General features: G+C 49.4%; 2 protein-coding genes across 10 annotated transcripts; one reads left to right on the top strand and one right to left on the bottom strand.

Moving 5' to 3' along the window:
- Positions 1-1,221: 1,221 nt before the first annotated feature.
- IL24 (interleukin 24) lies at positions 1,222-7,001 on the top strand. 7 transcript variants are annotated; one of them, XM_060090999.1, is made up of 7 exons: positions 1,222-1,378; positions 2,710-2,908; positions 4,002-4,064; positions 4,945-5,103; positions 5,202-5,267; positions 5,565-5,636; positions 6,539-7,001. In XM_060090999.1, exons 2-7 carry the CDS (start codon positions 2,738-2,740, stop codon positions 6,620-6,622), a joined length of 615 nt encoding a protein of 204 aa, XP_059946982.1. In that variant the 5' UTR covers positions 1,222-1,378; positions 2,710-2,737; the 3' UTR covers positions 6,623-7,001. The 7 variants fall into 7 exon arrangements, with proteins under 7 accessions (XP_059946982.1, XP_059946980.1, XP_059946981.1 ...); XM_060090997.1 differs by having other exon boundaries at positions 5,562-5,636; XM_060090998.1 differs by having other exon boundaries at positions 2,707-2,908; positions 5,562-5,636.
- On the bottom strand, positions 6,326-21,423 carry FCMR (Fc mu receptor). 3 transcript variants are annotated; one of them, XM_060090993.1, is made up of 8 exons: positions 21,270-21,423; positions 14,220-14,555; positions 13,358-13,489; positions 12,158-12,380; positions 11,871-12,007; positions 11,370-11,546; positions 11,053-11,111; positions 6,326-8,771 (listed from the first exon to the last, which is right to left on the bottom strand). In XM_060090993.1, the coding sequence occupies exons 1-8, from the start codon at positions 21,304-21,306 to the stop codon at positions 8,595-8,597; spliced, it is 1,278 nt and encodes a 425-aa protein (XP_059946976.1). In that variant the 5' UTR covers positions 21,307-21,423; the 3' UTR covers positions 6,326-8,594. The 3 variants fall into 3 exon arrangements, with proteins under 3 accessions (XP_059946976.1, XP_059946978.1, XP_059946979.1); XM_060090995.1 differs by lacking the exon at positions 13,358-13,489; XM_060090996.1 differs by lacking the exon at positions 11,053-11,111 and having other exon boundaries at positions 8,642-8,771.
- Positions 21,424-27,093: the final 5,670 nt, after the last annotated feature.

Raw genomic sequence — 27,093 nt, 5'->3', positions numbered from 1 at the left:
CTGGCCCCCTGCCTCTACAGGGTACTATAGGTTTCCAAGAGAGGCTAGCACATGCCAGTCTTCTCTAATTTACTGACAGTGAAATCCTTAGTTTCATGGAGAGTCTTGCAGACAAGCATCCTTCAGGACTAGATTCTGTGGAACATGCTTTGGGAACACTGCTCCAGTCTGCCCCTCATTCTACACCCAGAGAACTGAAGGCTGAGTGCCTTCCTAGTTGGACACGTGGCCAGGTCTCTCTTTTTTTTTTTTTTTTGCGGTATGCGGGCCTCTCACTGTTGTGGCCTCTCCCGTTGCGGAGCACAGGCTCCGGATGCGCAGGCTCAGCGGCCATGACTCACGGGCCCAGCCGCTCCGCGGCATATGGGATCTTCCCGGACCGGGGCATGAACCCGTGTCCCCTGCATCGGCAGGCAGACTCTCAACCACTGCGCCACCAGGGAAGCCCGAGGCCAGGTCTCTTGATGGCACTGATGCTCCTGATGCTGCACTGCCGCATCCCCTGGGTGATCCCAGGCAGAGCAGCACCGCCGAGGCTAGACCACTAGCACACCAGGGCCCCCAGCCTTCCAGACCTGGCCATGCACAGCAGCTTCCTTATTCTACTTGAACCTGAGAAGGGGCACATTTTGGTTGAGTGATTGTACACCTGGGTGGCTGCATGTCAGGAAACACTCTTAAAATTCTTGTCCCTGACCGATTAAAGGAGAAGCATATCTTGGCCATCCTTGGCCTCTGGGTTACTGTTGCATCATTAAATAGGGCTTAATTATTGAGTGATTTTAGCAGTAAGGAGACCAGTGTACCCTGTACAGTAACAATTGGTTTACCTGTGTATAGGGGTTACAAAGCACCTCTGTGTCACTTTCACATTTACTCCTTACGCCTGCCCTCTGAGGGTGGCAGGATGGGTTTTTGTTTGTTTGCTTGTTTTAATTTTATGGATGCAGAAACTGAGGCTTGAGGTAGCTAGACAACCTGCCCCTGGCACACCAACAGTGGCAGGGCTAGAACTCAGACCCAGGTCTCACCTCACCTCAAAGGCTGCTTTCTCCATTGCCCCATTGTCTCAGAGTGAAGGGTGACTAGGCAGTGAAGCAATTCTCTAGAAAAGCATGACCAATTTCCCTTTCTCCACCTCCCTCTTCTTCCTTCACCCCTCCCCCACAGCCCCCGTATATAGGAAGCTCCACAAAGCCTGGCTTGCCTGCGCACCTTTACTTTTGAAGCAGCTTCCATAGCTGGAACAGGAGCCTTCCATTCACAGTTGCACCCTGATCTGTGAATGGTAGGGGTGCCTGCCCAACCCTCTTCCTCTACAACAGGAACCAGCCACCTCTAAACAGCAAACCCTCAAGCATCACTTCTAGGACCTGAGGTGAGTGATGGGAGAGTCTTGAGTACTTGGCTTTGAAGCCTTACACTGACCGCTGACCTACTGGGAATGGGGACTGGGGGATGGCAGAAGTCAACTTTTCCAGTGTTTAGGTAAGGGTGAGATGTACCGTGAAGCTGAGCTGCTTTCTCGGGTTTAACACCAAGAAGACTTTAGGCTGGAGGAGAGGAAGGCTAGGAGGATTATGAGGCCTAGAGATGAATTTGCAAGACAGGCTGCAGATCCTGTGGAGTTTGAAAGAAGGGAACGGAAAGACTCTGAGTGAGAGGCTGAAGCACAGAGCTGCATGACAGGACAATGGGTGCTGGCCCTGGGCCCGCTTCTCTGGCCCATGTGTTGGCAGGCACTCCAGAGACAGGCCTTCTCCCTGCTTCCTGGCCAGTCTAGGGGTGGAAGACTGAGCATCCTCAGGTGTGAGACCAGGGCCAGGAGTAAGAAAGGGAGGGAGGGGCTGAGCTCTGAGGAAAGAAGGAAGGAAGAAAAGCAAAGGACAAAGAAGTCAGGGAGAAGGAATCTCTGCATACAATTATGATAGACAGACAATGGGGTTCCCTTCCTCTGGCTTGGGGCTCTTCACAGCGTCTTTCAGTGGAAGGTTTTAAAGGTGATTCATCTGGAAATCTGACTCCTCCTCTTGTTCAGTTACCTGAAAATTTAATTCTTAGAGTCACAAGCCAGTCCGTTAGTTGAGGTGGCCTAGTGAGTGTGTGACCATAACCTATCAATCAGCTAGTCCCTCCCTGTGGGTCAGGATTAAACCCATGGCTCCTCATGAGACGGAGGTGGCCTTCTCCTGGGGGAGAGGAGAAAGACCTGTCCACGTGTGTCTGGTGACTTAAGGGCAGAACTCAGACAGGCAAACGCCTAGTTAAGCTCTCTATCCTGTTGAGTTTGGGCTCCCTATATGAGTTCTTTGGCATATTATAAAAGAGTGAAGAAATGGCACTCCTCATTTCTTCACTCTTTTTGGTCAAATTCTGACTAGCAAGTTGTTGGTTTCAGTTGACTGTAACAGAGAAGGAAGGAGATGCAGGGTGTGTGTGTGTGACATGGATTGGGGGGGCAGATAGTGGGAAAGCCAGATCAATGGGTATGAGACCGAGGGTCAGAGAGAACCTTGCCCCACCCCAGGGCACCTCAGCAAGGCCACATGTTTGAATTATTCTGACACCGGGAACCCACTCTAGTTTCAGGTTTCCCATCTGTGTGTCCCCGAGGCTGGCCGAGGCACAGCCAAGGAGCATTACTCTGGGATGTACCCCTCCTGAGACAGAGAGCCTGCCTCAGAGGGATGCCTCCCTTTCTTCCAGCAGGATCGTCCTGGTCCTTCCTCTGCTGCAGATGGACTCTCCTGTGCACATGGTTGCCCTTCCCTGCCTGAGTCTGATCCTGCTTTTCTGGAGCCAGGGGCCAGGGGTCCAGGGCCAAGAATTCCAATTTGGGCCCTGCCAAGTAGAAGGGGTACTTCTTCAGGAACTGTGGGAAGCCTTCCAGGCCATGAAGGACATTGTGGTGAGTGAAACGCTGTTCTGAAGCCCGCCGTGGGGGTGATTCTGGGTAGAGGATAACATTTTATGATTATGGAGGCTTTTGCAGCTTGATCATCATTTTCCTATCCAGGAACTTAGTGAAGTCAGAGGTATCACAAGTCTACATTTCCTCTTGCACTTGGGGAAACTGAGGCTCAGAAAGATGTGGCCAGTCTGTAGGAAAAGAAACACAGCCCATGAGGAATAAAGAAGGGAGCCCGATTCATTTGAGCTTCATCTATGTCTCAGGGTTACATGAGACTCCACCAATGGGAAGTCATGGGAAATCCTTCGAGACCCACCAGAGTTTTCACCTACTGCTTTGCCAGCTCCTACTATTCTGTTCCCACCTGCTTAGGCCTTGAGTAAAGGTCGAAAAATGTTTAATGCTGAGTTGGGAAAGAATGGTTAATAGAGCTTGTGACATGTACTCCTTAAAGGACAATCCAGATGCAAGGCAGAAAGAAGGAGCTTGATGAGGCAGCTAGGGAAGAGGGGAGGGTGCTGCATTGGAGACAGGTCACCTACGTATGATCTTGACCTTGAAACCAACCCGTACAGCAACCCCTACATTCACCCCCATCAGTTTCCTTATTTGTACAATGAGGAGGTGGGACAAAGGAGCTCTAAAATTCCTTCCTCTCAAGCATTCTTTGGCTCAACATTCAAGAACTGGGATGAGTGGTGGGCTGCAGGGGAAACTCCAAGGGGTAGCCCCCCGCCCCGCCCCAGAATATGGGGGTAACATCCCATTCCTCGTTGTTCTTAAACCACATGGGCTTATTTCTTCCTGCCTCAAGTGGCCAAAAGGATCACACAGGTCCCTCATAAAGCTCTAAGAGCTCCTGGGATTCCATCTGCCCCTGGGGGCCAAGATTGGTGATTTTCTGGCCCTGGAACCTTGTACCCCAACCCCAGGGGCCAGCTCAGCATGGCCTTTCCTGGGTCCTCCCTCTGGCCTCTGAGATCTCACAGACTGGATAGATTTAGGGGTCTGGGGAAGCAGCGTGTATTTGCAAGGTTGGTTTCTATGCTGACCCCCAACCTGGAGACATCTGTTCTTTCTCTTCCCAAAGCAAGCTCAGGATAATATCACGAGCGTCCAGCTGCTGCGGAAGGAGGTTCTGCAGAATGTCTCGGTAATCAGATGCTGGGGAAGGATGGTGCCTCCTCTGGGTGGCTGGTCTTCTATGGGTGACGCTGAGGGGTTGTCTAGGGGAGGCTGACAGAAGACTACACTTCTGCCCTGGGCTGAGCCTGCACAGGACAGGGCTTGGTAGTGAGCCAGAGAAGTAATATCTGGGGTTGTCATCTCAGTATCTGGGGTATGTGAACATGTGGCATGAGGAGAGGGGCGGGGATTGAGGCTTGTAAACCTCTGTCTCCATTTAGCCAGAGTTGCCATCAATCTAGATTTCTCTTTCGCTTTTGGCAGCCCAGTGAGCATGTGCTTAGGCCACTTCCATGCCCCCACTTTTTTCTCACCTGTTCCTCATCACCCATCTAGGCAGTGAGCACAGACGACTGAGCCCTGATCCCTGAGAGATGCTGAGCTTCCCTCTGTGGCACTTCAGAGGGCCAGTGTGCATTCCCTGTGCTCAAGGATACTAGTTTTCTTTTCTCCTCATTTCTTCTCCTTCCAAGCCTTTTCCCTGCCAACTCTCAACCAATCAAGATCTGGTGCTTTTCAAGGTCCATCACCGCCCAGAGCTATTAGAGAGGCCATGTGGTATAGAAGAAAGAATACTAACCAGATGGGAGTCAGGAATCCTGGGGGCTAGGCTGTGTCTGCCACTGACCGGCCGTGGGACCCTGGGTGAGTCCCTCCTTTCTGGGTCTGCTGTTCCTCCTGTCAAACAAAGGGGCCTGAAGGCTCCTTAAGATCTAACATTTATCAGCATCTCCTAGAGGATCGCTGCCTCTGCTGTGCTTATCTTGCCTTGCATGGCATGTGAGTGGTTCATCCAGGGCTGGGGTGGGCAGAGGCCTTGGCTCCGCAATGACCCCGCCCCTCCCCAGGAGGCTGAAAGCTGCTACGTCATCCACGCTCTGCTGAAGTTCTACTTGAACACTGTCTTCAAAAACTACCGCGATAAGGCAGTTGAATTCAGGATCCTGAAGTCATTCTCTACTCTGGCCAACAACTTTATTGTCATCGTGTCCAAACTGCAACCCAGTGTGAGTAGAACAAAGCTGGGACTGAGGCCCACAGGAAATGCTATGTTTTCAGAAGACTCGTCTTCCCTTATTTGGCCCTGGCTTTTATTCCACGACAGGGAGCTGCAGGTGTCATGGAAAAGAGCACAGGCTCTGGGTACCGGCAGTTCTGGGCTCAAATCAAGGTCTGCTTCTAACCAACTGGGTGTCCATTTGCAAGGTGGTCAACTTCTCTGAGCTTTGGTTTTCTTATCTATAAAATGCTGATAATCACCCCTATGTGGCAAGACTACTGTGAGAATTAAAGGACACAGTCCCTGCTGCATGGTGGGAGTTCAGCATTGGCTACCTTGGGGACGCGGGATTTGGAGCTGTCTTCTTAGGCCTTGGGCACCCCTCTGGCGTCGTTAGGAAGGAGTGGGAGGCGGCTTGTCTCTGCTCCTACCCGACACTTGGCACACTTTTTGTCTGTTATCCAGCAGGAAAAGGAGATGTTTTCCATCAGTGAGAGTGCACGCAGGCGGTTTCTGCTGTTCCAGAGAGCATTTAAACAGGTAATCAAAGCCAGGAACTGAGAGCTGCCCAGCTGGAAGCAGACTAGTCTGAAGTGTCACACGATTGTTCCTTAGGGACCGAGTGCAGAATCCAGGGCAGCTGACTCCCCGTGGCTGGCCCCAAAGCCACCTGACTTAGCACAGCTGTAGCTGCATCAACTGCCATATCCTCTGCATAAATACCACAAATGGCAGCCTATTTCTCTGCCAGTTTTCAAGTTAAAGTGCTATTATATTTCCCTGCAAGACGATTTCACTACCAAGGACATTCCCAAGTGAGAGTTTTATGGGTACTTGAGGTGGGCGATTGGAGTCAGAAGTGAGGGGGAAGGAAAGGAGAACCCCCGAGCACAACACACATTGCGTATTTTCCATGATGTTCAAAGGGTCTAGTCTGTGAAAAAGAATTATGGGAATTATGTTGCCTTGTCCTAAATTAAGACAACAAAGAAAATCCCAATTTCATACCCAGCTCCCCCCACAAAACAAATACAATTTTGATCATTTTTTGAAGGAACAGATACCCCCGTTTATAAATAAATGGTGAAGAGCAATAATATACAAGGGAAAGGGGCCACCCAGGCCTCAGTTTCCTCATCTGCACAGTGGGCTCAGGGGATGGACAGAATCCACCCTGCACTGGGATTCTGATTCTTAGTGTCAGGGACTCCAGACGCTTTTCCCTTGCTCCTTATCCGTTGCCACTCACCAAGCCATCTGTCCTCACCTCCGAGGCAGACAACACTCATAGACGGGGAATAATTGATGGGTAGGTGACTTTGTCAGAGGCCATCCCAAAGGGGACGCAGCCCATGATTTGGAGTCAGACCGGGTTCAGGTGTCGGAAGGAAACCTATTCTTGTGGCTAACATGACAGATCTTCAACTCTCCTTTCCCTTTAGTTGGACAGAGAAGCAGCTGTGACCAAAGCCTTTGGAGAAGTGGACATTCTCTTGACCTGGATGGAGAACTTCTACCAGCTCTGAAGGCCTAGGCCAGGATGTCCTCCTCGTTCTCTGTGTCATTTCAAACAAGCGTCCCTCCCCCTGATGTTCTCTGGGTGCTTCACATCCTTGACCATGGGCCCCATCCTTGGCCCAGGCTTATCCTCAAAGACTTCATTCTTTAAGTGACCCCAACAACAGTCGTGGAAGATTCCCTTGGGTGCTGTGAATAACCTACAAAGCAGATTCCTATATTTATTATAACGCTATTTAATTCCTATCAGTGTTTTAACCGATGCCATATTTATTTGTCAGAATGAAAGTTCTGTGAAGGCAGCAAGGACAGTGCCCCATGCTTCTCTCTGATCCTCCACGATCCTTGCCACCACGTGGGGTAGAGGATGGGTGCTCAGTAAATGCTTAATTGGATTTTTTTTTAACCTGTCTTTGAATTGTTGAGGAACAATGAGGGATGTTGGGATGTGAAGTTGAACTTTAGGGCATGGAAATCACATTGTCATGACACCTGCAGGGGTCATCTACAGAGCACTGGGATGAGGGTGAGGGCACTGGTTTGAAATATAAATGATAAAAGATATAATGCAGGGGGGTGCCCAGAACAAAGCAGACTCTCCCTAAACACTGCATTTCTTGCCCACACTCCCCTCCTCACTCCCACCATCCCTGCCCCTTGGGTGCCCTCTTTCTTATCCCTCTCACTCTTCCCTTATCTGACACTTGGGAGGGTGCCAGTGTCAAGCGACCTCGTGGATGGTGTCATCATACCTGGATGACAGGTATGATGGTGGTGCGAATATAATTTAGGGTTAGGTTAGGGTTAGGGTTATGTGTTATCCCATCTGTGATGACATTCCCTGCTCATAAAAAGCAGGCACCTCGGGAACCTTTCCTTTCTATCAGTGGACCAGTGCCCAGAGAAGCTGAGTTGTGTGTCTGGGAAAGGCCTTCTTCCTGAAAGCAAGATGGGACATTCTCCAGTCTCAAGCTCTGACTGGACTTTGTAGTTGATTGCAATCCAAAGATATATGTCTGCCTAACTGCGCCCTTGTTCAGAACACTCAAGAGGATGAATATATGTAGGAGGTGGGATGTCTCTTCTTCCATGACGTGAGTACCCTTGCAGAACAACTGGCCTTCCAGGAATCCCATATCTTTTCTCTCCCCCACCTGGCTATAAGCCACCTGGACTGGCAAAGAGAGGAGGTGCATTTCTGAAAAGCAGAGAGATGTAATGGCTTTGGATAGCTCAAATCAACCAAGGCTAAGATAAGTGCACACATTTCAGTGCATGGAAGAAGGATAAATAGATGACAAAAACTATTCTATTTCTGAAAGAGGGGGAATGCTGGAGTCAGGGTACTTAGGTGCATCAAGGGAGGAAGCCTGAGAGTAAAGAGGGTATCCACATATATTACTAGCACTAACAAGCATGGTTCTGAAAATTTACAACCCTTCATCACATCAAAATAAATTGCCCTCACCATAGGACTCCAGACAAATAGAAGATCACTAGTAAATGCCGGCCCTAAGATCAGGGCAAAGAGGTTGTAAGGGGTGTTTCATAACAAGGTCCCTTCCTAGCTCAGGGCTGAAGCATGTCCTCACAAAGAAGTTCAGGCACCTTCTACTGGTGAGAAACCCAAGACCGAGAAGGGCTTTCAAAGCAACAGCTATGCCTAGGCTCCAGTCCAAGGCCATGTGGTCTAGAGCCAGGACAGCAAAGACCGTGTGATCAAAGACACTCTGCAAATCCCATAGCCTGTTGCATGACTTGGAAAGGAAGCAAGTGGCATCAGGACAAATACTCTGCATTCCTGGAGCCCACCTGAAAACCACAGGGGGCTGCAAAAGTGTCCAGGAAGAGCTGGGGGAGTGGGGACTGAGCAGTGCTCAGGGCAAATAGACAGGGATGAGACTCGAGGTGGGACGTGGGAGTAATGAGGGTTCTGAAAACAGATGGAGCGGGTGTTGGAAACCAGCATACAGACAAGACTCATTGGCACCAAGGTCTGGGCCCAGGGGGACAGCTGGAGAGCTGAGTCAGGCAGGGAATATTGACGTAGTCATCGGAATCCGTGTCCTCCATCTTGGCAGCAGGCTGGTGGTAGAAGCTCACATATTCACAGCTGATCTTTACAGATGGGGCATGGAGACAGGGAGTTTCCAACACCTGGGAACAACCAGAGAAGCATCACTGGATCTGGGTAGGGTGATTGTAGCATCGACAGCAGGCAATGGGGCGGGGTGGGGGGGAAGCATGTATGTGGTTGCTGTCTTCTAGAAGGCAAAACACAGAGGTGGTTGAGCTCCATCAGGTGGCTCAGCCCTGGGGATTTTCAGAGTGGCGTCTCAACCCCAAATAACTGGAAAACACTTAGATCTAACGTGACAGGAAATGCCTTAAACGGGGCTCATAAAATCCTGTGACTAAGCACGGGTCTGAAGGAGAACCAGCTGCTGGAGGAGTTTCCCCTCTGGGATTAGATGATGTGACTTGTGGAATAAATATGTATCTTCTCAGGGAGTTATTAGAAGTAGGATGAGTCATCCTCTGCACCTCCATAGGGTTTTTAGTCCATGGAGAGCTTGTGACATGACATGACAGTGCATTCCAGGAAGGAGCCGGCTGGTGAAGCAGAGGAAGGTGGCAGGCCATGTGGAACTCCACTTCCCCAGAAAGTTCAGGGCTTCCCTGGTGGCGCAGAGGTTGAGAGTCCGCCTGCCGATGCAGGGGACACGGGTTCGTGCCCCGGTCCGGGAAGATCCCACATGCCGCGGGGCGGCTGGGCCCGTGAGCCATGGCCGCTGAGCCTGCACGTCCGGAGCCTGTGCTCCACAACGGGAGAGGTCACAGTGGTGAGAGGCCCGCGTACAGCAAAAAAAAAAAAAAAAAGAAAAAAAATATCTATCTATCTATCTATGTATCTATCTATATCTCCCACTGCCTGTTACAGTTCATCATCTGAGATTTATTTGGCTTAAAAAATTTTAAAAAGTCACTCCCCGTGAAGGCTTAAAATACTCAGTCATTAATCATAGGCACCTTGTTGTGAACTTGCTCCATCAAGATTTTTATCCCTGATAGTGGGAATGTGAGTTTCAAGCAGGGAGGAAGGGTAAAATTTGAGCAAGGTACTGGCCCAGGTGAGGGTATGTGTGGTCACAGAGCAGTTCCAGAGAAAAGGGCTGAGGTAAGTGTAGAATATATGGGCACCGCTGGACCTACCTAAGCTACTGTGAACCTTCTCCAGCAGGGCTGAGTAAGGGCAAGCTTGAGAAGCTGGGCATGATGGGGGCAGAGCTGTTGCTTGTTGCCAGGCATCACTCTCCTCTTTTTAGCAAGGCACGGTTACTGAGCCAGGGATACCTTATTCAGCCTCCCTTGAAGGCAGGTGTGACCACGTGACTAAACTGTGCCCAGTGGGATGCAGGTAGAAGTGATGTGTGAAATTTCAGGGTCATGGTCTTAAAAATGTAACTTTCTCTTTCTTCCTCCCATGCGCTGGGATGCAGACATGGTGCTGGTGATTGAGCATTGACCACAGACGGATGGACGCGGCAAGACTCCAGGGGATGGTGCAGCAACAGGCAGAAGGCATTTGAGTTCCTGGAAGACCCCATGGCTCAGGCCACCTCCTCCTGGCTCCCTGCCTTTGCTTGAGAGGAAAATAGGCTTCCATGTCGTGGGTTGTGGTTTAGGGTTTGCTGCATTAGCTTGGCCTACCCCCTGATTAAATCAGGGACACTTGCCACACTTAGTTTTTACTGGTTCCTGAAGTAATAATGTTTCCGCTATGGTAGGCTGCTTTAGAGAATAAAATGGGAAATTTGGGAAAACAAACACGAGTGAATAGTTTAAAGGTTTTTCACACATCTGCCAAATGGCTATCAATAGAAAGATGAGAAGAAAAAAATAATAGAAAGATGAGTTCCCTATGTCCAAACCTAGATTTCAAGAGGAATCTTCTTCGTCCAAAGTGTTGAATCTTATCTACGTCTCTAGGCCAGGCTTAACTGCCTTCAGTGATGGGTAAACAACCTCCTCTCATCTTCGAGGGCCTACTAGAAAGTACTTCCTCATATTAAGGTGAAACTGGGTAACTTCCACCCCCTAAGATCTCCTAGAAATCGAATCTTTTCCACACGAAAGCCCTTCACGTATTTGTAGAGGTACCATCTATCATCCTCTACTAAGCTCCCATTGACCCATGAGAAATGCTTGGCTAAAAGCCGTGTAACTAAGTCTACCACAATTGTTGCGTAGTCGTCTACTGACACCATCAAAGGAGGAAACTGATACTAGTTCCCAGTCTCAGGGCCCGGGGAGCCACTGCGAAAGCCCGCGCCCTCCAGCTAAGCCGAAGCTCCACCGACTGCGCTCGGGTGCAAGCCCAGGTCTGGGGCCGCCCATTAGGGCCGCAGCTGCCAATCAGGGGCGGGGCGGAGCTTACCTGCGGCGGGGCTGGGGGCGCCGATGCTCCGGGGCCTGGGAGAGGTGCCGCCCCTTCACCTAATGGGAACCGGGAGGGCCGACATGAGGGCGGGGCCGAGGGTCCAGCCCCACCCGCAGCTCTGCAGGAAAGCCTGGGGAGGAGGAGCCGGCCGCGCTGTAGGCGGCTGTTCTGGAGGCGGGTTCTTCTGGCTCACCCTCCGCGCCGCGCAGTGTCTGTTGCTCCAGCTCGCACGCCCGACCCGACCCGCACTCCCCCAACCCGCCTCCCTCTCCCCGCGACCTGTCCCGCTCTCCCCCACCTGCCCGCCTGCTCACCAGCTGCGTCCACCCCCCGAGGGCGCCGAGGGCAGGCGCTGTAGACGTTGTTCTGGGTGCGTGGCCGCTGCGACACGCGTGGCCGCTGCGACACGCGTGGCCGCTGTGACAGGGGCCGCTGTGAGGCCTCCAGGGCGCTCATCCTCACGGCCAGTCGGCGGACCCGTCTGGAGAGAGCTTCTCGGTAAAGCCACAGGGAAGGAGAGAGGAAGAGGGTGTCAGAGGCCCATGGGCACCCCCTCCCAGTCTTAGAAAACTAAAGGCTGTCTGTTTCCCTGGTGTTTGGCAATGTCTGACATGTGGGTGCTTACTGAAGACCAAAGGGCCCAGGCCGCGCTCCTCCCCGCCCCCATTTCCAGACCATTGAGCCCCGTACCACGTTCGCCACACCCCAGGCTGCTCATCTAGAGCTCCTGAGTGTCCCCGGGAGGTCAGAGGGATCTGAATGCGCTGGGATCTTTGGGAAGCTCGGCTCTCCGAAACGGAGCCTGACCCCCTCACCTTTCCTCCTTTGAATGACCCTCTTCGCCACCAGCCCCAGAAGTGCCAGCAGGATGAGACCCAGGATGGTGGGGGTCAGGATGTAGAAGCCTTGATCTTCCATCCCAGACACCAGGCCTGGGCCGTGGTTGAGTGCTCTGAGGAGGGAAGGAGGGGGAGAGAGAAGGGAGAGGTCAGGAAGGGAGGGGGTTAAGGCAGCACGCAAGTGGCCAACTTTTTTGGAGGTAGCTCACAAGTTTGTCCCTTTGTTAACAGAATTCTCGCCCTGGATGGTGCAGGCCTCTTACCTCTGCCTGTGAAGCCTGGTTTGGCGGTTGTAGCTGGCAGTCTGGAGCCTGAGCAGTTCCTCCCGTGCTGAGGTTTTTGAGGCTGTGGCAGATGGCAGGAGGGTGGTGGGCTGGGCAGTTGCTACTGAAGATGCCCTGTTAACTCGAGGGCGGTGGGTGATTGAGGTGGTGGGGGAGGCTTGGTGTGCTGGAGGGGCCTCGGTCCTTTGAGCTGGTGTGGTTACTACAGAAGACAGCAGGAAGAAGTGACCTTCCACACACACACTCTAGTCTCCAGCAGCCTTGGGCCAACCATTTCTTTCCTGAACACATGCTTCCCTTTTACCTAGACTACCTTTGTCCTCACAGTCCTCATCACCTGAAATGCCTCCTGAGCATGCCATCTGCGTCTAGTACGTTCTATCTATATTTGCTTCAAACTCCATTTCCTACAGGAAGTCTTCCCTGACTTCCCAGGCAGAAGAGCTTGCCCTCCTCTAAGCATGGACAAAACCTTGTTTGTAGTTCAATTCCCACTCTGCCTTGTGTTGTATCTATGTGCTTGTCTATTCTCCCCCATCCCACACCTGTCAGTCACAACCTTGGGTATACAACGAGCTCAGTTACACGATCCCTCTCTCAATGGCCAGCTGTCTTTTAGTGCAACAATATTCAATTAATGTATCTACCTCACAGGGCAGATGTGAGGATGTGATGTAACTATTGCATGTCAATATGCATTTAAGACAGGAAAATGGTATAGAAATGTAAAAGTATCATTAGTATAATCATGATTGATCTTTTTATTGTAAAATAGAGCTGTTAAATCAGTATGCCAGCAAATGAAAGACAGCCCTATGGGGAGCAGGAAGCCGGAGGACCTCTGGCTGGGAAACGTCTGCCCAGTCTTGGTTTCCCGCAGTCATTCATAAAAGAGCTAGATTTTGTGAATGGAGCACAAACTTCATTACATGTGGTGCCACCTGGTGGTGATGGGTAATTTCTGCAACTAGTGCCAAGTGTACGGGCTGAAGGATGGGCTTGAAAGACTTGGAACGCAGATCTCAGGGAGGTACCCCCTCTTAAGGCAGGGAAATACACATCTGAGACGCAGCTCTGCTCTGCCAACCATCCTATGAGCTGAACATATACGCCCTCCTCCATTTTCACAATGCCACAGAATCTCCCCCACCTCCCCTACCCTACCTTTGGGGAACTGACCTTTGGATATGAATTCCAAAGAACTGGCATGTTCAGGCATCTGGAACCAAAGAGGCATACGCATTTGGAGGAATCTGTTAAACCATGCTGGAGGCTCCGGCATTGGCTCTTCTTCCCAGAAAGGCCCGTAATCTACCGGAGGCAAGAGGAGTCCATTGGTGGTCTCTAGGACGAGACTGAGGCCTGGGGAAGGGACTGCTGGTATGAGCTGAGGCTGACTCAGCTAGGGCAGATGGCAGTGAGGGGATGAGGGCAGGGAGCAGAAAAATAACCAGGCTAGGGGCTTCCCTGACAGAAATCCTCTTTCACCCTAACCCTGTCGGCATTCCCTGCAAAACCATCGGAGACCATTGGGAATCTAGGTTGTTGAATTAGTGCTGTGTATGTCTGAGGAAGTCAGTGGAGAAAAAAAAAAAAAAAGGAAGGATTCGGGAGAAATAAAGAAAGGATCAGATCGTGAAGTAACAAATTTGGCCATCAACTGTGAAAAATGATTGTCTTTCCTTTATATTTATCCCTGATATTTCTCATGGGACAATTATGGTAATAATTATGTCCGTTTGCTTCCAATTTCCTTCAGTCTCAGAGCCCCTCCTCAATCTCACCCCACACTCGCCTCGTGCCCTGGGTAGGAGAGCACCTATCCTGTCCCTTTCATACAGTTTGGATAGAAAATTTGGTGGACCATGAAGTTCATTGACTCTACGAGGTTTCAACTCTACAGATCCCAATTCCTACTGGACTTGCTAATATGGGAATAGTGTAAGAGTGTGGGGACTGCTGCAGTCCCATTGTTGTCCCAGGCTTCCTAAGTGGAAACGTTTTCTGGGTGGCCGGAGCCTCCATCGTGTGGGGCACCTACCACTGTGAACAGACAGGTTGACCTGCTGGGTCTTGCCCCGGTCTGTGTCCATGCCCGCCCCACAGGCATAGACCCCGCTGTCACTCTCGACCAGCTCTGTCATCTCCACCAGGAACAGATTCCTGTCTGGACACAGCTCCAGGGTGACTCGATTCTTGAATTCCTTCTTGACGAAGTTCCTGCTGGACACCACGGTGGCGCATCCTCCAGACGCAACAGTTATCCGGCACAGATATATCCTCACATTAATTTCAGGAAGCGGGCACTCGATGACAACGGATCCTCCCAGCATTCCCTCCACATTTACTTCTGGAAGGACCCTCAGGGCTCCAGCTACTGCAGGGAGAGGCAGTTAATGTAGAGGAAGCCCCATCCCCAGCCACATCCCCAACTCCAGCCCTGTTTCCAACCCAGGCCCCAGCCCAGCCTCACACTCATCCCTACTTCCAACTCCATCCGCATTAGCAGCCCAAGCCTCAGCCAGCCCTGAGCCTCAGCCCTCTCATGGTCTCCAGCCCTGGCTGCATCCTCAGCCTCTTCCCACCCCAACCCTATTTATATCCTTGGTCCAGCTCTATGTCCATCCCTAGCCCTATGCCCAAGGCTGAGTCTCTCCCCAGCCCAAGCCTTAATGTAATCCTCAGCCTCGTTACCAAACCTGAACCCATATGGACCCAGACATCAAACCCCTGAAAATACAGTCAAAGCCACTACCCCACTCCAGGGGGAGAGAATGTGCCACAGTGATCCCTCCAACCAGCACATGATCCCTGAGTCACTTCAGGGTGGTGTCGGGAGGCATGGTACAATTTGCTCCAACAGGCTTTCTGTCTAGTTTTGTTTTGCTCAGATCCATCCAAACAACCAAAACAACCATTCACCTCCAGTTTTTTAATTCAATAATTCAACAACTATCTGTTGAATGCCTTTCATGTGATAAGGTAGCTGGCATCCCTCCCTCACAGCATGAATCATTTATTGAATGATACAAATGGACGGCCACTATATGACAGCAGAGTATAATAACTCCCATGGCGTAGATACACAGGGCTCCTTGGAAGCAGCAAGCAGGGGCGCCTGATCCAGGCTGCTGCAGAGGATGATATAATTTGAGGAAGTCTTTCTGGAAGACATGATGTGTAAGTTGTGACTTGAAGGACTGGGTGTGGAGGGCAACTCAGAGAATGATGGTTGTCTTCACTGAGGAAGGGAACACAGAAGGAAACAAGGGTATATTTGAGTGTGTGTGCACATTGTATGTGCATTGGGGGTGGTGTGGAGCAGGGTGGAATAAAAGGTGTGGTTTCTGAGTCCCTGACATCAAAAAGCTTATGCTTTGGCTGAGAGAAGGCAGGTCTAAGCTGGAGAAGAAAGTCCAAGTATGATTAATTGTCAGCTAAGCGGGTCCCAATAAGTGTCTGTATATTTCTGGGAAGACAATTCAGAGGATGAAGTGTGTGTGTGGGGAGGGGGCTGTGGGCTAGGGTGGAGGAGAGACCCTTCTAGACAGTGAGAACCACCCCCAAAATGGCTGGGACAGGAGAGAGAACATGGCATGTTCAGGAGGCGGGGAGGGATGTTCACAAACTTCCTGAAATTCATCCATAGAGCAAACGTTAAGAATAGCTCTAGGACTTCCCTGGTGGCACAGTGGTTAAGAATCCGCCTGCCAATGCAGGGGACACCGGTTCGAGCCCTGATCAGGGAGGATCCCACATGCTGCAAGCAACTAAGCCCGTGCGCCACAACTACTGAGCCTGTGTGCCACAACTACTGAAGCCCGTGCACCTAGAACGCATGCTCCACAACAACAGAAGCCACCACAGTGAGAAGCCCGTGCACTGCAAGAAAGAATAACTCCCAACTCACCGCAGCTAGAGAAAACCCACGCACAGCAACGAAGACCCAACGCAGCCAAAAGTAAATTAAAAAAAAAAAAAAAAGATTCTCTCTTTAAAAAAAAAAAAAGAATAGCTCCAAGGAGTCAAGGAAAGAAGTGGGGCTGGAGCCTCCTAGATGAGCAGAGAGGGTCGAGGAGGATGTTCTGGGGAGAGGGAAGAACGTGGACAACAGAAACAACCATGGGAACATGAAATAGGGGTAGAGGAGGCTAGAGAGGGGCTAGCTGGGGACATTTACAGGAGTATGTTAAGATCTGAAAGTGTAGCTGGTCAGTGTGGTGGGGAGAAGAGGGGCCCACCAGACATGTATGATCTGACATGGAAACCCTTCATGAATAACCCAACACTGCTTTAAATCCCCTGGAAACAGACGTGTGAGGTAGCCCTGTGACTGGAACGTGCCATCAAAGGACAAACACCCAACCAAGGGGATAGGCGAATCCCCTGTATGTCCAGAAGGACCATACCTGTGTGTAAAGCCCAGCACCTGAGAATGAGCATGCAAACATTTTTGGACAAACCCAGCCAGAAAAGGGCATGCCTGCTGCTTTCTCAAGGGTGAGATGCTGTAAAATGGGCAGGCGCAAGACAGAGGAGAGAGGGGTCATCACCTGTGCAGATGCCTCCAGTGGCCTCTCTCTGCTCAGCGATGAGCTGCTGGTAACCCCCTGGCTTGCCCAGATCCTCTGTAATGGACTGTATGTTTGTATCTCCCCAAAATTCATGTGTTGAAACTCCAACCCCCAAAGTGATGGTATTACGAGGTGGGGCCTTTGGAAGGTAAGTAGGGTTAGATGAGGTCATGAGGATGCAGCCCTCATAATGGGATTAGTGTCCTTGTTCTCTCCATGTACACAAGAAGAGACCATGTGAGCACACAAGGAGATGGCTGCAAACCAGGAAGAGGGCCCTCACGGAGAATCATATCTGCCAGCACCTTGATCTAGGACTTCTAGTTTCCTGAACTGTGAGAAATAAATATCTGTTATTTAAGCTACGCAGTCTATGGTATTTTGTTATAGCAGCTGGAGCTGACTAAGACATCCTTATTGTGCAAATTTTGGATGGATGAAGCACAAGGAAAGCTGCTGAGTACACTGAACTCTGGTCCCAAGGAAGCACTAATGGGCGAGATGAAAATGACTAGATCCCACTCTCCTTGGAGTTCATAGTAGCTTCTAACCAAAAGCAGATTTCCCAAATAGAAAAATAGATAGATATAACCTCCAGGTTTAGAACTTATGCACAGTGTGCGTAAGACTCCTGTGGGGGAACTTGCTAGGATACAGATAACCTGGTCCTGCCCTTAAGCAATGTGATTATATCTGCTTAGGATGGGGCCTATGGATCTGCATTCTTAGATAAGCATCCCAGGTGCCCTTGAATTTTTGCAATTTTGGACCCTTTAACTACATTTCCAAATGATTCAGGGGAAAAAAGAAAGGAGTGGGAGAAGGTATCTAAAGGAACCAAGCTGTTTAATATTGACATTTTAGAGAGGATGCTAACTAAGTGTCATTAATCTCTAAGTTGGTGATTTGATTTTCAGTGGTGATAGTAGGGGAAAGGGATATATGTAGCTTAAAAAGTCACTCTAAACATATAATTGGATATAAATATCCAATTTGGAACATGGAAAAGATCTTTTTTTCATAATGTAAAATAAGGTAAAGGCCCCCAAGGCCTTGGCTGGTGGCAGTGCTCTGGGAATAGACTTCGGATTACGTGTAGCAGTGATTTTCTAGGTGGGAAAAGCGATGAGACCCTATCAACTCAAGTCACAGCAGAATCTCTGGAAGAAGGGAGCTGACCTGAGTGTTTTATGTTTATCCAATGGAGCGTGGATTTTTTTTAAAAGGATGGGAAGCATCCTATGCTCCTTCCCACTTCTGCCCACAGTAACCTGTGTGTGTCTCGCCCACTGTCTGCCCTTGGTCCTGTCGCTGTGGATGGAGTGTCCCCCTCCTCTCAAAAGCCAGTCCTTTCACCTTTATCCTGAATCCATCCCATCACCTTCTTCAGAGCATGTCTTCTGCGATCACCCCCTTTCTCTGTCTGTCTCACTGGTTCTTCTCCTCCAGCATTGCCATGCTTACACACACGTCCTGATATGGCCCATACTGGAAAAACCCTTGGTTGACTTCTCCCCTCCCCTTCAGCTGCCACCCCTCTTCTGTTCACTTTCTCAAAATCACTGAATCCACTCCTCCATCTCCCGATTCCTCTTCCACCTACATCTGTCAGAATTATGGCTCCAGTATTCCACTGAAACTGCTCCGGTCAAGGTCACCAAAACTTTCCTTGTTGTCATGTTGGATGGTCACTTCTTTATTTATTTATTTATTTATTTATTTTGCTCTCCTGGCAGCATTTGGTGGAATTGAGCCTTCCTGCCTTGAAATGCTTTCCTCTCCTGGCTTCCCCGACATTACACTCTCAGTGGCTGTTCCTTTGCAATCTCCTGACTTATCTCTCCTTATCTGTTCACTTTAGTTCTCCTCCTCCTTCCTTCCTTCCTTCCCCTTCTCTATCAGCACTGGGCCTGACACTGGGCCTGTTCTCTTCTCTGTCCTCCTTGCTTCCCCCCACACTAGCTCATTTACTTCCATGGCTTTTAATACCAGCTCTATATAGATCTCACCATAATATGGATCTCCAGTCTTGTCTTTACCTCTGGGCTCCAGACTTGCCTTTTTGACACCTGCTCTTGCACTTCACTCAAACATATAAGATATTTTCCAGACTTACAATGGCAAAAACAAACAAACAAAACCCTCTTGATTTCTCTTCCAAAGCCTGTTCCTTCACAAGCTCTTCCCATCTCCAAAAAGAGCACCAACATCCGTCCAAGTGCTGAAGCCCCAAAGTCATCCCCATATTAAAGAATCAAGAATAAATTTTAGGTATGCGTATGTGTACTGGGTCACAGCATCAAGTGTATGTATTATTATGGGTCAAGGTAAAAAAAGTTTGAAAGTGTATACCCTATGCTACTGCCTTGCTTTATTACGGAACTCCACTTAGGGCCCCAGGCGATGTGGCCTATAGTCTGTGCCTCATGCACTGGGCTCTGGGACCAGGACCACCCCCACATTTGCAGATCCTGGGGCAGGAATACAAATAAGACCCAAATATCATACGTCTAAATATTTTAAAGTTAATGATCAGGCTAAAAAACTGTTGAATAAAGTATCCCCCTATCCTGACAAATTTACACACTCCTTGGATGTCCACTCAAATATATGGCTATGCAGGGAAAAATGGCTCCAAGTTTCCTGCCTCTAGCCTCTGGCCTCTCTCCTTTCTGTTCTCATCCCTGGCTCCTGCCCACTCCACAATGGTCCTGGTATATACATGGGGGATGACCCAGCTTGCGTGTACAAGCTCTATCCATCTCCTTCCCAAACAACCACCTGTAGCCACCCTTTTATAGGCCAGGGGTCACCCTAAGATAGAAGACCCAGGATAGAATCTCACACAGTCATTGAAGGTGGTTCCAGAGACATTTGGACAGGGAATTTGAGGTCTAGAAGAGGGGGTGTGGGTGTGGGCTTGGAGTAGGCACATCTTTTTGGACCTTGAACTCCTCACCCTGTGGAGATGGGCACAAGTGGAGAAGGACCAGGCCCAGAACAAGGACCCCTCTGGCTAGAAGGGTCGTATTGCTCAGGACAGACTGCAGGGGTACAATTTAGGTACCCTTCACTCCTAGACATTTTCCACGTCTACCCAATCCCTCTTCCCTCTCAGACCTAAGTTTAGTTAACCATCCACTGTGATCCCCTATGTCCTTCCACCTCTCACAGAGTCTATTTCATTAAAACTTCATTCCCTTGGGTTTTTAGGGATTTCCAATATTTGATTCAAAGATTTGAGTTTCTTCCAAACTCCAGCCATTACAAAGAAAGCAAGTATGAATAAAACACAACTTTGACCCCCAAGAAGCTTACCATTGAATCAATAAAATAAGGTGGACACACCTTGAGCTATAATACAAGGTCGAACGGGGTCAGCTATTGGGGTTCGGAAGAAGGGCCTCTGGAACATGTACGAGAAGGTGGAGGTTGAGATGGGATTTGAAGGACCCATAAATGGTGGAGGTGAGTGGAAGGCTATTCCTGGCAGCAGGAATGGCATGAGCAAGGGCATGGTGGCAGAAAAGTCTAGCACATGTTCAAAGAGGAGGTTGTCTGGAGGTTAGGAAAGTACAGGGGAGTATGATAAGCTCAGAGTATAAAAGGGGAGGCCAAGGGAGGAGTTTGTATTTAAGGAGTTCGATTCAGTAGGCAGTGGGAGCCATGGAAGGTTGTTGGAAAGGATGATTCTATGATCACAGTTAAGATGAAGGAAGGTTGATCTGGAGCTACAGGCTGGTCAGGTTGGAGGAAGTGGAAGAGATAGTTAAGAGGTGATCCTGTGTTTTTCCTTTCCATTCCCTCTGTTATGTCTCTAGTAGGGGCTGCCATGGCTTCTCATCCTGGTAAATGTGAGTCTAGAAACTACATGAATTGGCCATTGATTAGGTCAAAGTCTGGTTTGGGATAAATGGGAAGAGGTGGTAAAAAGCTATTTTGGCATTTTACAGCTGATATCAGAGATAGTTAAGACAGAGAGAGTAGCTGATTTGGGTGGTGACCAGTGAGGAATTTGAGGTTAGGTGTTAGGCCTGTTGCATTTCTGATCTTGATGGGATATGGAAGTGGGAATACCAAGGAGACAGTTGTAACTTGAGATCTGGAGCTCAGGAAATGGATCAGGGCTACCAAATGGGTCAGGGAGACTTCATTTAGATTGGAACTTTGAAAATTCAGGAGTTAAAGAGATCCAAAGAAAGAGAATGTAGAAGTAAGAAGAAAGAACTTTGGAGGCACTTGCTTTGAGATTCCATATTAACAGGCCGATATGTCTGGGAGAGATGACGCCTTCAGCCCTTACAAGTCAACTCCTGAGTGAGCAGGAGGTGTGTCTGGAGTAGAGGGAGGCACACTAACTGGGAGTGGGGAGGGCCTCCATCCATGTCCTGCCCTAGGTACCGGTTTACAACTAAATCCATCCAGAAACTTCAGAGCTGGAGACGCACAGCAACTCCCCTACCTGTGGCCAATTCAGCCCTCATACAACATCCAGTGTGTTTCCCCACAGCACTTACCTGGCAGGAAGTAAAGTGCCCAAAGCCAGAGGTCCATGGCTCCTTCCAGAGCAAGGTCCCATCCAAGAGCCCCTGGAGAGGGGGACAGAGACCCACTGCTCACCCAGGAACCCTGTTTGATGCTTGAAAGAGATTTCTGGCCCCTACAAGGAGTATGGCTTGAAAATGAGGAAATGACAACCTATCTTATTTGCCTACTAGTTTTAGATGAAAAAGAAAATACCAGCAAACCAAAGAGGAAGTGAGGAACTGAGAAAACATGTTGTGTTGAGTGAGAATGGGTCACCAGGGTTCAAAGTGCCTCGAGGCAGCTTCTAAAGACTATTAGAAACTACCAGTTCTGCTATTTCTTTGCCTTGGAGGGTCCTCCCATGCTTTATGTACACCAGAGTAATTCCTCTTATGCTTGTCTTCAGGATAAAAGAGACTCGTTACCAATTTTCTGCATCTGAGGACAGCTGTATGGACAGAAGCTTGGGCTTGAAGTCAGAAGGTGCTGGTTGTAGCCCTTGAACTCATTTGACAAATGCTTTGGGGGACCTACTATGTGGAAATACTAACTGTGGATTTTGAGCAATTCACTACCTTTCTCTGAGCCTGCATTTCTCTATCTAGGAAATGAAGGTGGGACTAGATGATCACTGGCATTCTCTCCCACAGAACATCATTCCTGGGGTCTTAGCAGCAGCTCATCCCCCCTCAGATCAGCCACCCCTCATCTTCCCCGACTATCTCTCTAAGGTGCTGCCCTCTCACAGCGGCCCAAGCACAGTCCAGTGACCACAAGGGCAATGCCCGGAAAGGGTGTGACAGGTCACACAGCAACTCTGCCTAGAGTCACAGCAGTCTGGCAGAGCTACCCTTCAGGACACTGACGGTCAAGGGTAAGGGCCAGTGGCCGGGACACTGAGGCAATCTGCTGAGAGTCATCATGGAAGGAGCTTTGGGCTCCAGTCAGAACCCTGGATTCTCTTCCTGGCTTAGCACTTTCTAGCGAGGGCCTCAGTCCTCCCACAGATAAAATGGGATGGTGCCTGCCCTGCCTACCTCCCACAGTGTGCCTGAGGCCCCACAGAAGCCATGGTCATACAGGTGTCTCTAGTGCCCCTCATGCGGAGGCGTGGAGGATGCTACTGATCGGAGGATTCAGCATTCATCCCTGGATGCTGTCCACAGGTTGGTTCCCAGGGCCCCCACCTCCAGGCGCTGCAGCCTCCTGTACCCACAGGGAACTCTGGCTGTCCCCATACCTTTCCAGGAGGCCCCTCCAGCCCCCCACCGGCCCCCACAACACAAGTCTGTCACATGCTCTCCAAAACACAAAAGACAACATCCGCAGTGGAAGTGGAGCATGAGGCTCCGAGCAGGTGCAGAGGAAGTGTGGGTGGCGGGGTGCTGGGTCCCCAGCAGCCCAGAGCAGCTGCGGCTGTGATTTCTTCCCCCACCACCACCGAGGTGTCGAGAGCAGCCTCTGGGCTCTGGTTCAAGTGGGTGACTCGAGGGGGTCTTCCGTCAGCCTCCATCCTTCCTCATACTCAGGCCTCTTCCCAGCCCTGCAGCTGGTGCACAGCTGGGCTCTGGCATTGCCAGGCCCGAGGCCTGGGATGCCTTGGAGGGAGACAGAATAAATGAATGAATGAAATGTGTGTGTGTGTGTGTGTGTGTGTGTGTGTGACTGTGGGCATGACAGTGTGAGGTGTATGATGTGTGAGCGTGAGTGGTATGTGACTGGAATGTGTGAGTGTGTGACAGTGGGAGGAGCGGTGCTGGAGTGTGTTGTGTGTGGAATAATAATGTGTGTGTGTGATGTGTGAATGTATGTGTGGTTGTGTGTGTGTGCTTGTGAGTGTGTGGGTGCGTGGCTGTGAGTGTGAACGTGCTGTGTGTGTGAATGTGTCTATGAAGACGAGGGTTTGGCTGGGCTGTGGCTGCATCTGCCAGGTAGTGCAGGGATGTGTGGGATAAGAGCGTGTAGGAGAGATTTCACATCATGTGTGGCCCAAATAAATCCCTTAACAACATCACATTGGGCTCTTAAGAGCGAATATTAGGGATCTGAGGATGTCCAGGGAGGAAGCAAATGTTTGGAGTCTGAGGGACTGAAGCTCTCAGACCTGGGCCGTCTAGTCTCTACCTTCAGATGTTGCCCCCCGGGTCTTGGAGGTGTGGCCCCAGGGGAAGGCTGACTCCTGGCTAGATTGCCAAGTGGGAAAAGTTAGCCATCCTCACTCTCTTCTCCCTCACTTTTTTTTACCCATCTACACTCTATTTCTCCTTTCTGACCAACAGGGCTGCTGGAAGGCTCTGGTGCTCCCACTCCCAGGAGAAGCTCTGTGGAGCTGCAGCGCCCCGACAGGCGGGGGACTCTGTGGCTTCATGTCATGCCAAGGCTTGGCCAGAAGGGATAACCCAATGGAAAAAATTCAGAGCCCAGTGACTGGCGGGTGGAGGGAATAAATAATACCAGATAGATCAGGAACTGTGCTAAGTCCTTCAGGTAAATTCATCTACTCTCCATAATAGCTGAGGTTTTCTTATCCTATCTCTGTTACAGATGGGGTGAGAACATTTCTCATAAAGTTCTTGTGAGGGTTGCAGAAGGCAGGCATTACCTAGGGCTGGAATATAGTGTGAGCACAGAGGAGACTAGCCCTTGTCATCAAGGGGGATGTTGTCCTATGGCTCTGCTTGGTTAGCGCATCACCCTGCTTTGACCTTCCCCTTGGCCAGGCTCTGAAGAGCCATCTCCTGACCTTTCCAGACAGATGGCTGAGATCCTCAGGTGGCCCTCACTATGACCCAGCACTGCTCTCCCCAAAGACAGACCGTGAGAGTCCCCTGCCCCCTGGACTCACTGGGGAGCCCGCCCAGGTAGAGGCACCTGGCTCAGGCATCCTGCAGTTCCCTCTTTCTGAGAACTTCGACCACAGGCTTGCCCACCCCAGAGGGAGCTGCTCCCCAGTAATGGGCCTTTGGGAAGGTTAACCTTTACGGTAAACAGACTCGTGACTTTCTGCTACAAGAAATGGTGGAGTTTGGGTAAAATTTCTTTCCTGAATATGGTCATGTTCCTGTTGGTGTTCTAAGGTTAGAACCCAAGTATGTGGAAATTTTGGGTGAATTTTAATGTGATTTGTCCACAAAGACCTAGATTTTAGAATATTCAGCTTCATACACTTAAACAAAGACTTTTGGCTCTAGTGAGGGTGGATTGGCCACCCATTTCTTTATCAGCCTTAGGAGAGGTTTACAAGCTTCTAGAACTCCTTGAATTTTACAGCTCTACTATCTTCCTTCCCTCCCTGCTTCAGCTTCCTGTCCAGCTGGGGGCCGCTGATCTTAGTTTTATATCTTTTCTCTCGGTGTGCCCTTGTCTAGATATGTAGTCTTTCTGAGATGATTTCATAATTTTTATTGTACAGGCTCCATCGTAGAGTTATTTCAGAGACGCTTGGGGATGGGGAACCCTACTTGTTTCTCTGCCTTGGGGACAAGCTTCACAGACCATATCATAGTCAGGTCCTCTCTGCTCTCTGCTGTTCTTAGGAGAGATGACCCATCCTGAGTCTTGGGAAACTATATATATATATATACATATTTAGCTTTATATATACATATTTAGCTTTGCAAACAAAATCAACTGCTATAAACAGATTCTCAACCACTGTTGGGTCTTAGTAATGTGTAATCATTGTTACATAATGGATTTTTAAAAAGAAAAAAATCAAGATAATTCAAGAACTTGAGGAAGATTTTCTTGCCATCAGAAATATTGAAATAGTTCTCTGCGTGGTTGCTGGACACTAATCCTTGTTATTTGATTTATCATTATCAACCTCACAGTTGATTGTTACTCCCCTATATTGGGCTGAATAGTGTCCCTCCAAAATTCACGTCCACATGGAACCTTAGAACATGACCTCGTTTAAAAACAGGAACTTTGCAGATGTAATTCATTAAGATGAGGTCAAACTGGATTAGAGTGGGTCCTCCATCCAATGACTGGTGTCCTTATAAGAAAGCATGTGAAGACACAGGGCAACACACAGGGAGAAGGCCATGCGATGATGAAGGCAAAGACAGGAGTGATGCGTCTACAAGCCAAGGATTGCTGGCAACTACAAGAAGCCAGGAGAGAGACATGAACAGATTCTCCCTCAGGGCCTCCAGAAGGAACCGATCCTGCTGACACCTTGATTTCAGACTTCTAAACTCCTGAATGGTGAAAAAATAAATTACAGTCATTTTAAACCACCCAGTTTGTGGTACTTCCTAGAGTAGCCCTAAGAAATTAATATACTCCCACAAATTGGTGACTTTTTAACTTATTAGAGATCCCATTTAGGCTACAGACCAGCTTCCTTCTTCATAGGAGGGTTTTTCTCTCCAACATGCTGCATGCGGAGCAGGTGGATTTGGGGCAGGACATATTACTAAACTTGCTGTCACCTATTGACAATGTCAGTTAAGAATAATACAAGATTGCAGCTTTAGTGACATTTCTTGGCCTTTGATTCTAGGGGCTGGGATAGACTGCCTAAGTTCAGGACTGGCTTGTAGGTTGTTGCATTAACACAGAAGCTGTATCTTAATTCTTCTGCCCCAGGCATGACTCTGATGGGTCAGAGAGCAGCTTCCTGAGGGTAAAATAGTGATGGGTTCTAAGATACCTTGTAGTTTTGGTTCTCCTGCAATGCTTTGCTATCCAGACTGGGGAAGCACATAGCATGGAAAGCATTATGTTCAAGGCCCGGATAGAAGCATAGGTTCTATCCCACATCAGGTGGGCTAGACGGCCAGGAAGAACTCTCTCCAAGAGAGAACTCTCTACGCTCTGACACCCTGAAGAAGAGTCTAGGGGTGGCATGGGGGCTTATAGGATATGGCAAGGTTTAGCAGAACCTAGGAATGGCCTTAGGAAACAAGGGGGTCCTTTACCTAATCACTGTCCCCCAAGAGGCTTTGGGTCAACTATTCTAAAACCTAACTCATCATCTAACTAGCCTCTAGTCTGTGGAGGGAGTCTATTCATTTGGTTACTTGAGTTTTGATTAATAGCCTCTTGATCTTGGAGTATACCCCAGGGAGGTGTGAGATTTAAGGTCAGGTGTTCCATGGATGCTGTACCAAGATTTTTTTTAATGCCTAAGAGGAGTACTGCTTATATCTGTTTTCAGTTTATTCCATCATAGAGAGTCTTTCATTACAGAGCTTTGGCATCTTGACCACTGGTGTAGACCCCAAAGTGTTCTTTTATTGAAGAGAATCTTGGTCCCACTTGCAAGCTGTCCCCTAGCCTCCCTCAGCCCAGCATTGGAGGCGGGGGGAACTCTGGTTTAGACACATGTCCTGGGGTGTCTAAAAGTGGGACCACTGCAAACTGCTCTGAAAGGGTTGCCCAGGAAACAAATGGTATGGGGGACAAATGCAGTCTGAGCCTCCTTGGTGGCAATCACTGTCTTTAATTATTAATTAATTCACATTTTTGATTTGTTAGCAAGTGCCAGCTCGTAGGTGCTAGTTGAAGTACAGAGCTTAGAGGGAAAAAGACCTTAAAACCTTAGCTCTTTGGAGATCAGCCCCTCCCTGGCACCATCAAACCCCCTCTTTTCTCCCCTTTCACTCAGAATTCTTCAAATACAGGGGTTATGAGTATTTGACCATTCTCTTACACTATTAGGTCTCTGTAGTGACAAAAAGGGAAAGGGTTGTCTTCCCTGAGGTGGGGCTTGTGAAAGTCGCTATTTACATTTTTCTCCTCCTCCTCTTCCTCCTTCCTGTAGAATTCTGTCTCCATCAGGAGAGCAGAGGCTCTTATATGGAG

Source organism: Mesoplodon densirostris, chromosome 2 (assembly GCF_025265405.1).
Source record: "Mesoplodon densirostris isolate mMesDen1 chromosome 2, mMesDen1 primary haplotype, whole genome shotgun sequence".
Classification (NCBI taxonomy): domain Eukaryota; kingdom Metazoa; phylum Chordata; class Mammalia; order Artiodactyla; family Ziphiidae; genus Mesoplodon; species Mesoplodon densirostris.
This window is presented reverse-complemented; position numbering and strand designations above follow the sequence as displayed.

Coding starts and splice junctions, on each gene's coding strand:
- FCMR (XM_060090993.1), bottom strand. CDS start 21,306: ATGGACCTCTGGCTTTGGGCACTTTACTTCCTGCCAG. Junction 13,490..14,219: donor CAACCTGTCTGTTCACAGTG/GTAGGTGCCCCA, acceptor TGCCTCCGGTAG/ATTACGGGCCTTTCTGGGAA. Junction 8,772..11,052: donor CGCCCCCAGCCCCGCCGCAG/GTAAGCTCCGCC, acceptor GGTTGTTCCCAG/GTGTTGGAAACTCCCTGTCT.
- IL24 (XM_060090997.1), top strand. CDS start 2,738: ATGGACTCTCCTGTGCACATGGTTGCCCTTCCCTGCCTGAGTCTGATC. Junction 5,104..5,201: donor TGTCCAAACTGCAACCCAGT/GTGAGTAGAACA, acceptor ATTCCACGACAG/GGAGCTGCAGGTGTCATGGA. Junction 5,268..5,561: donor AGTTCTGGGCTCAAATCAAG/GTCTGCTTCTAA, acceptor TCTGTTATCCAG/CAGGAAAAGGAGATGTTTTC.